The sequence below is a fragment of the Vicia villosa genome, linkage group LG4 (assembly GCF_029867415.1).
Source record: "Vicia villosa cultivar HV-30 ecotype Madison, WI linkage group LG4, Vvil1.0, whole genome shotgun sequence".
Classification (NCBI taxonomy): domain Eukaryota; kingdom Viridiplantae; phylum Streptophyta; class Magnoliopsida; order Fabales; family Fabaceae; genus Vicia; species Vicia villosa.
In genome coordinates this window covers 119,400,830-119,413,197 of record NC_081183.1, presented here as the reverse complement: position 1 = coordinate 119,413,197, position 12,368 = coordinate 119,400,830, and the positions used below count along the sequence as shown (strand labels likewise).

The 12,368-nt window shown below is 35.3% G+C and overlaps 1 protein-coding gene across 3 annotated transcripts; it reads right to left on the bottom strand.

The window, feature by feature from the left end:
* Positions 1 to 701: 701 nt before the first annotated feature.
* Positions 702 to 11,106, bottom strand: LOC131595110 (pumilio homolog 6, chloroplastic-like). 3 transcript variants are annotated; one of them, XM_058867380.1, is made up of 10 exons: positions 10,931 to 11,106; positions 8,827 to 9,571; positions 7,200 to 8,557; positions 6,970 to 7,111; positions 6,761 to 6,868; positions 5,241 to 5,453; positions 5,047 to 5,157; positions 3,791 to 3,985; positions 1,822 to 1,990; positions 702 to 1,047 (listed from the first exon to the last, which is right to left on the bottom strand). In XM_058867380.1, exons 2-10 carry the CDS (start codon positions 9,463 to 9,465, stop codon positions 1,025 to 1,027), a joined length of 2,958 nt encoding a protein of 985 aa, XP_058723363.1. In that variant the 5' UTR covers positions 9,466 to 9,571; positions 10,931 to 11,106; the 3' UTR covers positions 702 to 1,024. The 3 variants fall into 3 exon arrangements, with proteins under 3 accessions (XP_058723363.1, XP_058723364.1, XP_058723362.1); XM_058867381.1 differs by having other exon boundaries at positions 8,827 to 9,568; XM_058867379.1 differs by having other exon boundaries at positions 8,827 to 9,527.
* Positions 11,107 to 12,368: the final 1,262 nt, after the last annotated feature.

The window sequence follows — 12,368 nt, the reverse complement described above, 5'->3', positions numbered from 1 at the left end:
TCTTTTTGAAGAAGATGCCATTGATGTGGTTTACTGGATTTTTTATTTGCTAAGTACATCCAAAAAGATCATCCTATACATAGGAAATTAAATTTTATAAGGTGTCTAAGAAAATACATTGTTAAAAAATAAAATATATTTTTTTAATCTCTATGAAAATAATTGTTTATTCATACAAACAACAATTTTTATAGTTTTTTTTTTTTGACATCTTTTTGTCCAGATTAATTATTATAGACGATATAAAAAAATTTAACTAACAATTCATTTGAATTATTTTTAAATGATTAAAATAAAAATCAAATATTTACGAACATCAAACATTTATGATCAAACAGTTATTAACTAATTGTCAAGAGTACATATCAATTAAATTTATATCATATATCATTTTGAATTTGAATAAATTTTACATGAATTAAAACAAAATATTAGAGGTCAAAAATTTTGGGTAAATTAAATTTATATCATACATAAATTTTGAATTTGAATAAATTTCACTTTCATTTTTTATCACTATTTTCCCAGTGTCAAACTATGCGTTAGTTTCATTGAAAATAAAAACTCTTATTCACACAATCCTAACAACGTAGTCAATAAATAAGCCTAATCGTTCAATATAAGGCATTTAAAGTTAAAAAGATGCGTAGCTACAACCAGAAAACATGTGTTCATATAACAATGAATTGAGTTCAGAACTCTAGGAAAACCAACCACACATTATGTAAAATTCAGTAAAGTTTACATCAAGGGTTTTCTTTCTAAATAATTATACTCAACATTTCCATCAATTATTTGAATGACATAATTACATTAGGTTTTACAGTGTACATGTATATACCAATGTCTCCTGAAACTATCAAGGTGCAGTTATGAAATCACAGGAATAGAAAACTACATCATATTCATTGGCAGGACCATACCAAAGATCAATGTCTCAGCTATTTCCGGCGATCGGCGATCAGCAAAGTGGAGTTAGCATGCTACCGCTCTTCCGGAGATTCATGTTTCCTCTAGAATATCATCATGAATCGGGTGTTTGATTCTCTGCATGCAAAAATCAAGTACATGATAAGAAGCCATAAAACAGGTGCATGATAGCAAGTCATCATAATACAGGTACCAGGTGTTTTCTTCTCATGCTCCATTCGGCGTCCTTTTACGATTTTTTTTTCCACTCTAGAAGACCGGGTGGATGTGTTTAGACACAACTTTACCAAGCAGTGCCTTGTTTTGCTAAGATTTTCTGTTAGAGAAATTTCTGATTGAGAAATGCTAGCAACTAGCAAGTAACAATGCACTCTCTTTGAGACACTCTTCATGAATGAATGAAATTCATGTGGATCTAGGTCCTACTTGAATCGAACTCAATCCCATCAGGTGTCGGAAATAGTATGTTACTAGTGCTTTATTTGTCTTGTTAGATTAGTTTCTATTTAAAAACTCCTAACTGTAAGATTAATCCAATGGGTATTATCAATAGTAATATTTTGAAAAAGAAAAACACAAAATAGAAGACAGATGAAACCTAATTGTTAGTTACATATGTAGATTTAAGGTTTTCCTGGTTGAGTAGATGGAAAGTAAGAGAAGTTAGATAACAGAGAACATGTTTAAAATCAGTAAGAATTAACATTTTATTTTCCTCATTTTTGTTGCATCAGATCAGTGTACAGTAGCCTTCATTAGGATTTCCTCCTTATTTTCCATATGTTCAACTAGGCAAACCCGGCCATTTAAATTTTAAGGTATTTAGGTAGCAACAATTTATATTATTTTTGCCAATGTAACAAAGTTTTCAAACAGAGTACAAGAACACACCTCCAAATTGATGTTCCAAACGAGCCACAATGTGTTTTCCGTATGTATATTTCTTCAAAGCATTAGCATGGACTCTTATGTGAGAGAGTAATATTGCACGCTGATTATCAGAACAGATGTCAATAACCTTCTGGATCACGTAGTTAGCAAATTGGTCTTTCATCATCGTCTACAATGAAAATCAAAATATGATCAAGTAAGATAGAGTAAAAATCCAAAATGACATCCATTCACACCAGTTATAAAACTATCCAATTTTTTAAGCATTATTCACATTACATGTAATCCTTAAGAGATTTCAACCTTAAGATACCAAACATTAAATATCAAAGAATCTATGTTACCAACATTAGAGATCAAAAAATCTACTATACCAAAATTGAGTAATGTAAAAAATGGATACTAGAGAATGTTGCGGAACTTTCAAAAACTAGATATGCAGGTACATCTAGAATGGTTTTCAGATATACTCTATTCAAAGAAAGGGAAACAATTATGACTGAAATTCTAAAGATAGCAGACTTAACGTAGATAGGGGTAGCATGTTCTGTTGAGATACATTTATTAACATGACTGATTAGCAAGAGATTCATCAATTACAGCTATTTACCAATTCATACCTTCCATGCATAACAATAAATCCAGTGGAGACTAAAGTGGATAACTAAGTTTAATATTTTAACCACCTCACGTAACGAGGCTGAATCAAGAATTAAGAGATATTTTTCATTTCCCAACAGAAAAAGGTAAAGTTTTGATTGAGCTTGTTTTTGTCTTCTAAATCTAGTATCAATGCCTCTGACTAGGGATGACCATGATTAAGGTCTGAGTACGATGCTATAGTGTTTTTCCTAAGATAGTGATGGCTGTTGAAAGAAGCCCACGGAGGAGAAAAGGCCAGCTGTTGAGCCATGACCAAAATGAGACTTCAGATTTGGTCATTTTACCCACGGGAAAGCAAGTGACTGGATGTATGAAGGTCTACATTACAAAGGTTTAGTCCCAAGTATTACTAGCTCAATGGAAAGCTTAGTTAGTTGCCACGTGATAACTGACAAGTACAAATATACAGGGAGACTACACACCATTACCTTTTATTCTATTGCTGAACCCTTTTATTTATTTTTTGCAACTTCATTTCTCTATTACTATTAAGCAAGCATTGGCTATTGTTCCATGATTCTAAGGACTTACAACAGGGGTATTGGAAAACTGAAGGCTTTCCTTAGAAACAAAATTCAGACATAAGACTTGAGAGTCCAGAAACATTTATTGGACATTATGGTCATGCATTCAAAGAATAGGATATTCCTATCAGAAAGGAAGCATGTCCTGAACTTGTTGGATGAGACCGATCTAGTGGGATCCATCCAAACCATGCAGGATTCCTAAGGAGACCGGGAAGAAACATCAAAAGGAACCACTTTCACGGAAATATAGGAGGTTAGGGGTAAGCTAAATAATTTGACCATCACCGGGTCAGACAGCTCTCAATTAATTGCTGAAAGTAATTTCATTTCTTTCCTGTTTGGTATTCATTGGGAAGCATGGGTTCACATTGTCTTGTATTTTGAAGAAAGTTCCAGAAGTTTGTGCAATAACTGATACAGTACGATAAAATAAGCTTCATTTATAAAGTTTAAAGGGAATGCACTGCCAATGTTAATCAACTTCCAACATTCATTCCATGAGAATCCATCATTCTGACATGTCATCCTTTCTTGTGACTGAATCTTAAAATTAATGATATGAAGAATAGATTTTCATGGGTTGTCAATCTAAAATTGATTCATACTGGCAGTGCGTGCCTTTTAATGTCTTCATTATCATGATAAAATACACCATCAATTTTTTTACCATAAATACATTCTTCAAAGTCCTACTAAATCATTAACATATTTTGAAGTTAAGAAGTAGAAATTCTGAACAATAATTAGCCTGTAATTAGCATTACTGAGTTAGAACTTACCAATAAATTATCATTTTGCCCATCATGCCCAATAATCTCTACAATAAATACTTCCCGTTCAGAGGGATCGCCATACTCCAGACATTTCTCCACAACATTCGAAGCAAACTTATGCTGGCTGAATTGAACAACATGTCCTGACAGCTTGCTGATTATTTGGCTCCTTTCTTGAGGTCTACCTCTCTCCAACACATGCTGTGATGATACAAGATGATTACTGTAACTTAAGTAATCTTTGAAAAAATTGGCATATGAAAGGGCAGCAAACCACAACAAGATCCAGAGTTAAAAGTAGTTGGTTATATTAGTCATTTGAACCCAAAATTAATCTACATCAAATCAAGCATTGTGGAAATTCATGAATGAATGGTAAACAAAACATAATATTCTCACATGAAATTGCAACAACAAACTCTGACTATATTATGTTTAATTGCCACCAATGGTTTTTTTATATATAAGAAACTGATTGCAAAGATTTCCAAAAGCAGAATACACTTTGTCTGTGTGTGCGCGCGCGCTGGGGGGAAGAAAGTTTGTTATCATTCATTACAATAAATAAAGTCCCAAACCAAGATAAAATGAAGAGATTTGAAATAGAAAATAACATAAAATCTAGGATGTCAAACCCCGGGCATGGAACGGCCGACTCCAAAATTGGATAGCAGTATGGCCGCAATTTGATTATTGTTAGGATTTTACATGAAGAATATTGTAAACACATATTTAATGTAAAATCAAAACAATAACTCAACTCATGAAATATCATGAGCTACAAAAAGTCACAACAGGGGAAAAAGAAAAAACAGAGAAAGGTCTGAGGGGAAAATAAAAACTGAGGGAGAATAGAGAAAAAATAAAACAAAATATAGGGAAAAAATAATATGAAAACAAGAGCGGAGGAACAGTGGGGAAAATAGAAAAACTGGAGAAAAGGGGAAGAAGATGGTATGCGGTTCACAGCAAGGATGAAGACATTCATGCATTCACAGAGAAGAGGGGAAGAAGAATAACCGGAGGAAATAAAATTTAAAATGTTTAAAATCAAAATATAAGTGATAGCTGAGACTATCACAAATCATGATATTTACAGTCTCAGCAATTTCATAAGCTACAGATAGAACGGACATCAAATGCATATCTGCCTCCAACTATTCATCTTCTTTCTAATATGCACCCTTTAGGCCTTTCTAATATGCACCCGAAACACCAGAAGTTAATAATCAAAGTATGACATAGAAGAGCCAGCAACTAACCTGGGTAACATAATTACCATACTGGTCCTGAGCAAGAGAACAAACTGACTCCAATATTTCATCCACGATAAACTGACACTGAACCTCATCTGTACAATGCTCTAGAATTCTCTGCGAGAAACATTATTCATTCCTACTTAATGCATGACACAAAAAGAAGCATCTTTACGAGAAAGGGAATGCATTAACAATACCTGAATGACTCGACAACCATAAGGATGCATTGATAAATTAGCAACTTGGCCACGAAATGCAGATAGTATAAAGCCAATTTTTTGGGTGGGTATAGATTCAATGCATTTTTGTATTACATGATTCCCATTTTGATCCCGAACACATCTCATGATATTTCCATCTAGCTCACGAACAAGCTGAGCTTTCTGTTCGTGCTCAATAACCTCAAGTGCCTGCGTGGACATAAAATAAATATAAAAATATTGTGTCTACTGTCTACTTACAATAGAATACTTGTTTTATAGCCAAGACTTGCTCTATTTTCAACTTTATTCACTACCAAACAATTGCAGTTTAATAGAAAACAACGAATAGGAAAGTAGACCACCTACTCTGAATTATGCAACTATGCATTCTTCAATAGAAATAGAATTATAAATTTCAAAGGTATCTATAGCTTAATGGCATAACTTGAGTACAAAGTGCAATTGATCTAAGCCTCACAGAGGATCACAATAAAATTTCCCCTCATAACTTGAGTACAAAACTGCATATGTGGATCGAGGCAAAAAAAAATCTACAACCCAACCTACACAGACAGGGGCAACTGGTGGAAAACAATGTATTCAACAACGCCAATGCATTGTTTTCCAAAATTTAAACATTATCATTCCAAGCTAGCCTTATTTTTGCTTTTCATAAGTGGATTGTGGGATGACATTATTCCACTAATTATGTAATAGAGTATGTAAGTGGAACAACATATCTCCACAATAATTTCACTTATATTATCATTTGTTAGTAACAGTTGAGCAGTGTAACCATAAGAAACACAAAAACAAAAAAAAAGAAAGACGAAATTTAGCTTGACATGTCATTTAGTGAGGGTTGGGTGATTTCAGACCCAACCCAACCCGCAGAACCAAATCAGCCCACCAATTGCAGCTTGGGCTGGGTGCAGGTGATCTCCACTAACCCCTTTAACATATAGGTTTATTAGTGTCACGATTCTTCGCATTTGTGCTTTTTCTATTTTATGGAACTAAATTGCAGGCATAATGAGCATTTTATTCAACTTGATCAAGTCTACATTTTATCTTTTCTTTGTTTCTTTCCACAACAAAGCCCACAATCATAATGTTAGTTACAAAAAACAACAATAACTAAGCCTTATCCTATTAATAATAATAGCAGTATCTCCGACTCTATCAGAACAGATTGGTCCTGTTAATATTTATAACTTGGCTATAAAAGTAAATTTACAACTTTACATGGTCAGACAACCCATTTTCAGATTGTAATTTGAGAAAACAGAATCCAGTCCCAAACTAGGTTGTGAATATGGACAGAGCATCAATAGTTCTGAATTTCAAATTATCTGAAGGCACTGATTCAAAAACAGAAACAGTCATACAGACTTAATCCATGCTTAACATCTAAATTCTAAACAGATTGCAATAGTCATTACCTATCAAGCATGCCGGTGAAATAAATGTATAATAATATCATGAAGCTACATGAGCCATTTTGAATTACATACCTTTTGGATAACACGACAACCATACATCTGCAGACTCAAAGGCAGTATCTGACCAGCAAGTTTATCTGCAAGTTCCTTCCTCTGCTCAGGGTTTCCATACTCAAAAAACTGAACACAAGAGAAGGGACAAATTAATCCAAAACAGATTTGGAGGCAACTCTAAGGTACTTAAAAGATATCGACAATATACATCACTTCTAAAAATTCACCTTCTGTATTACGTAGTTACCGAATACATCAGTCATTAATTTAGAAGCATGTGGAAGAACCTCTTTGAACACCAACGCCTTCTCTTCAACACCACAACTTTCCAACTTTTGTTGTATAAATCGACTTCCATGCTGATCAGCGCTGGAGGTAAAAGACAGTGAACTTAATTTCCAAAACCAAGAATTTGGTCAATTAGATATGTGGAAAGAAAGCTGAGAAAACTACTTGCCTAAATTCAACGATATGTCCAATAATATCGGATAGCTCAAATCTGCGACCTTTGCCAGATTTCAACTCTTCAAGGAAGTTAACAATCTTGGGGTCTTGAGCACTGTCAAAAGACCTTTGACCATGCCATCCAGATAACATGCCTCCATTTCTACCAGATGCTGGGAAAGGTTTCATTTCATTTCTACCTCCTGAAAGGCCAGGACTTCCTTCTGGATATCCAGACAAAACTGGACTAGAAAGTGGTGAACTTGGATACTGCATTACAAAGCCTGTGTTTGGCATAGGTCCAAAATAACTAGGAACTGATAATCCACCTCTTCTTGAGTTCATATTAGCACCAGTTCTCTGTTCGTGTAATTTTTTATCATCCAAATAAGCACCAGTACCAGGCCTTTTTTGTGAATCATAAGGATTCATTTGGTTAACACCACTTGCTCTAGGTGCATGTGGATCAAAATGACCAGAAATACCAAATCCCTCTACAAAAGCTTGCTGATTATATTGCATGTAAATAGGATCACCAAACGAAGGCTGTACAGGATATCCAAATTGCCCAAGGTACTTGTTTGCTTGTACCATTTCAGCTCCATGTGAAATACTACCCCCGGTCGAAACCCCTGGTGTTAGCGGGGCATAACTAGAACTAGTAGCTCCATCAACAACAAATGGCACAGCACCATGAGGAGGGTATGAAGAAATATATGGATGAATAGCTGTGGGATTTAAAGTGTATCCACCGACATATTGAGGAGCATATGAGCCTGAGGCTTGCATATTAGTGTAATACGGATTTACAGAGGCCATATACGCTGCTGCTGTGGCATATAGAGGAGGTGTAAACCCGGATGACTGAAGTAGTGGCTGGACATCAGACAACTTGCTTGAATTATGAGCAAACTGTTCCCTTCCAACGTAAGCAGTGTTTACACTTTGAGAATTGGTACTAGGAACTTCACTCGGACTGCTTTGTTGCGGGAATACCTGCTGTTGCATCATATTATTCTGGTAGCTAGTCTTCAATTTTTCTTCATAACTCAGGCTTTCTGAATTTGGAAGATTGGATACATTAAGTGTCTTTAATTGATATGCAACAGTTGCAACATCTATGTTACTAAAACCCATGCTAGCTGTGGATCCAAGTGTTGAAGAGCTTGCAACAGGGGAGTGGACATCGACACTTGATGACACCCTAATATCAACCGCACCTGCAGTAGGTTTAGCAGACTCTACTGCAGTAACATGAGGATCATGAGAAGAACTGGAAGCAGCTTCTAATTCGATTGGTTTATCCACCAGTCCGTGACTTATAGAAAGAGACATATTATATACAGGTGACATGGTGCGAGGAAAATCCTCCTGAAAATTTTAATTTTGAACAAAAGCATTTGTATTCACAATCACATTTTTAATCTGGAGGAGCAACTAAGAGCTATGTATGTAACAACTTATAGCGTGAGAAAAAGAAAATATCATAATTGCAGGATACTATCCAAATACAGCAAGCAACCAAGTGTAACAGATATATTATTCAACAGTAATAATATGAGCAGGAATTGAATATGTATAGTAGTGCCGAAAAGTGAACCAAATTCACTAAATTCAGAAGTTGATATCAAAATAATCACCTGAATTAAATCAACCACATTTTTTTGCTGTGATGCCATTGAAGCTGCATCCTGTCTACGCCGTACTCCACGTACGTTAACTGATTCGTTTTCCTGTGCCTGTTGTTGGGACGAATCATCCTCAGACTCCTCCTTGTGTGTTGAAAGAGTTGCTTGCGGTAAATGTAAGGAATTTTTACTTCTATGATCTGCAGAAGGCAATCCCCAATTATTTCTAGAACTACCAATATGATGCCCTATATGGCGGTTTTCCCAGGAAGTTAGTGGAGGAGGAAGTCTAGGGTTTAGGTTGACATTTGAATTGTAATATGCCAAATAAGCTGGATCAGCTCGTAACTGATCTTCAGATTCACAATTTTTCACAGCCCTGCTCAGAGTTGTTAAACTTGCATCCTGGGTGTTCTGAAGTGGCAGTAGGTTTTCTATGGCCAAAAATGAGCCTTCCATGCTGGGAGGTGCACTGCCACTACGATTGGGTGCCACATCCTTTGAACTACCACGGAACCTATGGCCCTTCAACAGAATACCTAAATCTTCTGTCCCCATGTTACGAGGTGGTGTGCCAAAAGCTGACGCTTCAATATGAGAAGGCCATTTCCCCCCAGCTTCTGATATTCTAATTGGACTCTCTGTTGCCATACTACTGGAAGATTAATTTGCCCCTTCTTTTGTGATGGAAATCAGAAACATGACATTGTCTCCTAAAGTGAGTGTGTTCCAAAAATTGTTGGATCAGCATAAACTTCTAATATGAAATATATAATATTAGTATTACAAAGTTAAAACTAGAAAAGTGTATATGTGCAGCTCAAGAAACTATAATTCTAATTAATTAACACCGTGAGTAGTGACAAAAGTTGTTTTATTTGAACACTTGCAGATAAAATTTCAATTTTTCATAAGCCACACACCAACTAATATAAAGTTAAATGATGATAATGTATTTGTTCATAAGATTAGTGATTATTCAAAGAAAATATGAAAGCGTTGACATCATATTGAATTGAGGCTTTGAATGTGATATTAAGTGCAACCTTTCTCGTAGACATGATCACAACAAACATTTCATGTAATCATAAGTTATATTAAGAGGAATACTAGCAATGTACTCTTTGATTTCACTCTATAATCGGTCCATCTTTGAAACATATTTTATAAAAAAGAGAGCTCAACTACCGTGCCAAATGTGTCGACATTTAAAAAAAAAAAGGACAAATCATAGTGTGTTGAAAAGTATTTCGAAAGAGTGAGTTAGTAGCATTCCTAGTTGTACAAAGGTATAACTAAGCAGACCCTCAAACATGCCAAGAGCGGCCTTATCCACCCATTTTCCAATTGAACACAAACAGCACCAGAAAAAATGGGGGAAATCGTAATATCCAGACAACATAGGACGAAAAAATGGGAAAAATCATAATATCCGGACAACATAAGACGAAAACAGTAAAAATCATAATATCCAAAAGATTGAATATATAATATTTTTCCCCAAACCATATTCAGCTCCAAAAGAAAAAAAAGTAACAAAGCTAAGCTAAGCATGCTTTTGAAACAAAATTAAGAGTACTCTCACTCTCACTCTCACTACCTAAGTAGACACCTCTAAAAAAATAGTGTGTTCGTGTTCTGTCGACACCGACGCGACGCCAACACCTGTGATAACGTTCAATTTATTTATATTTTCAAATTATTACCGGTGTCATCGTGTCACTACTGTGTTGTACTACATAGCTCACTACACAAGCTTGTATGAGCAGAATTCATTCCTTGATTCAGGCACCACAAAGAACAAATATTCACTAAATTGAAGTGAAATCCCCAACAAAAACAAATAAAAAATAAAAAAACTTATTTAACTGGTCAAACTAACAATTATTATCTCTCATCTTTCACGTTGACCAAAATAGTGAGAGAGAAAAAAATCTTCATGATAATCATCACAAGCAAAGCAAGTATCACACGCAATTTCATATTCACACAACAAACAATCATAGAAAGAGAATCGATATCCGTAACTAACAAGAATACAGCTAAAGAAAACTCCATGCATGCACATGTATTCACAGTTCAGAGAAAGAGAGAAAGAAAGAGAGAGAATTGAAACCTGGAGTTGTAGAAGAAGAAGAAGCTTAGTAGTGAAAAATGAAAATCACTGTTACAAAACCCTAGAGAGAGAGGGGGGGAGAGAGAGTGGTGGTGATGACGTTGAGAAATTGATGTGTTTGAGTTTTTGATTGTTTTGGTATTGGGGGCGTTAATGTAAAGTGTGTGCTGCTGAGGACGAGGATGGGATATTTTTATTTATTTATTTTTCTACTTGAAATGGATATGATATTAATAATAAATAAATGGAAATGGAAATTGGTAATTCCACGTAACGCTTTTGGTGTTTGTTACTTCTGTTTGGCTTTGGTCGAGTGTCATGTGATGTGAGGCGAGGCAGAATGGGACAAACTTGGAAAACTGAACGAATATTATGAGTTTTAAATTTGGTATTTATAGTTTGTATCAAAAAATATTGTAGTATAGTGCTCATACAACAAACAGTAGTAATATGATAATGTAAATACATATTTTAATAATACATCAAAAAGAGAAAAAAATTGAATAACCAACATTTTAAAAAAAATTACAGAAAAAATCACATTTTCGAAAAAAATCACGTGAATAACCAGGTTTGGGGGAACCTTGCACATAGGAGCCACCCCATGGCGCCTATGTGTTAACATTTTAACCAATGCGTCATCCCCCATGGCGCCTATGTGCAAGCCCAAAATGGGTTGTCATGTGGGTGGCGCATATGCCCAAATTTTAATTTTTTTTTATATATATTTTTAAAATTGTTTAATTTTGTTTTTTATATTAAATTAAATATTTAATAAATAATTAAAAATAAGGAAATATATATTAATGATAAAAGATGCATTACAAATTTTTAAAAAAAAAAAATACAAATATTCTAATGCTTATTGTCACTGTAACGGCCGTCAGTTCTGCACCTAGGCGCAACCCGATTTCGTTGAACACCTTGTCGACCCCTACCCCTTTGAGGTTCTTGTTGTGTTTGGGTAGGTGGACTTTGGATTAGCCCCTTCATGCGCTCGTTGTCCATGTGCTCTTCAATCCCACTGTCAAAGAGTCGGTTCCCCATACACTCAAAATTTTGTTGTGGTGGTGGGGGTAGCCATATATAGTTGGTAGCACCCCGCACTTGAATTGTCTTGGTAAAAAGGCATTGTTGGTTGGGGTGTGGTGTATCCATATGGTTGTTGTTGGCTGCTACGCTAAAGTGACGATTACAGGATTATTGGGTTGCTTGGGTCGTATTCATCATCTGAACCCATGTTGGGACTAGGATTAGATGTGGAGGGGCCCGCCGCGAGGTGTTGGAAGTATTGACTTTGTTCTTATTGGATGAAGCCATATGGTTGTTGTTGGTACGGAGTTTGATAATCTACTTGGTAAATGTATTGGTATTGAGTTTGGTGTTGGCTTTGTGGGCTTTGTTAGCTTTGTTGGCTTTGTTGGCGTTGTTGACTTTG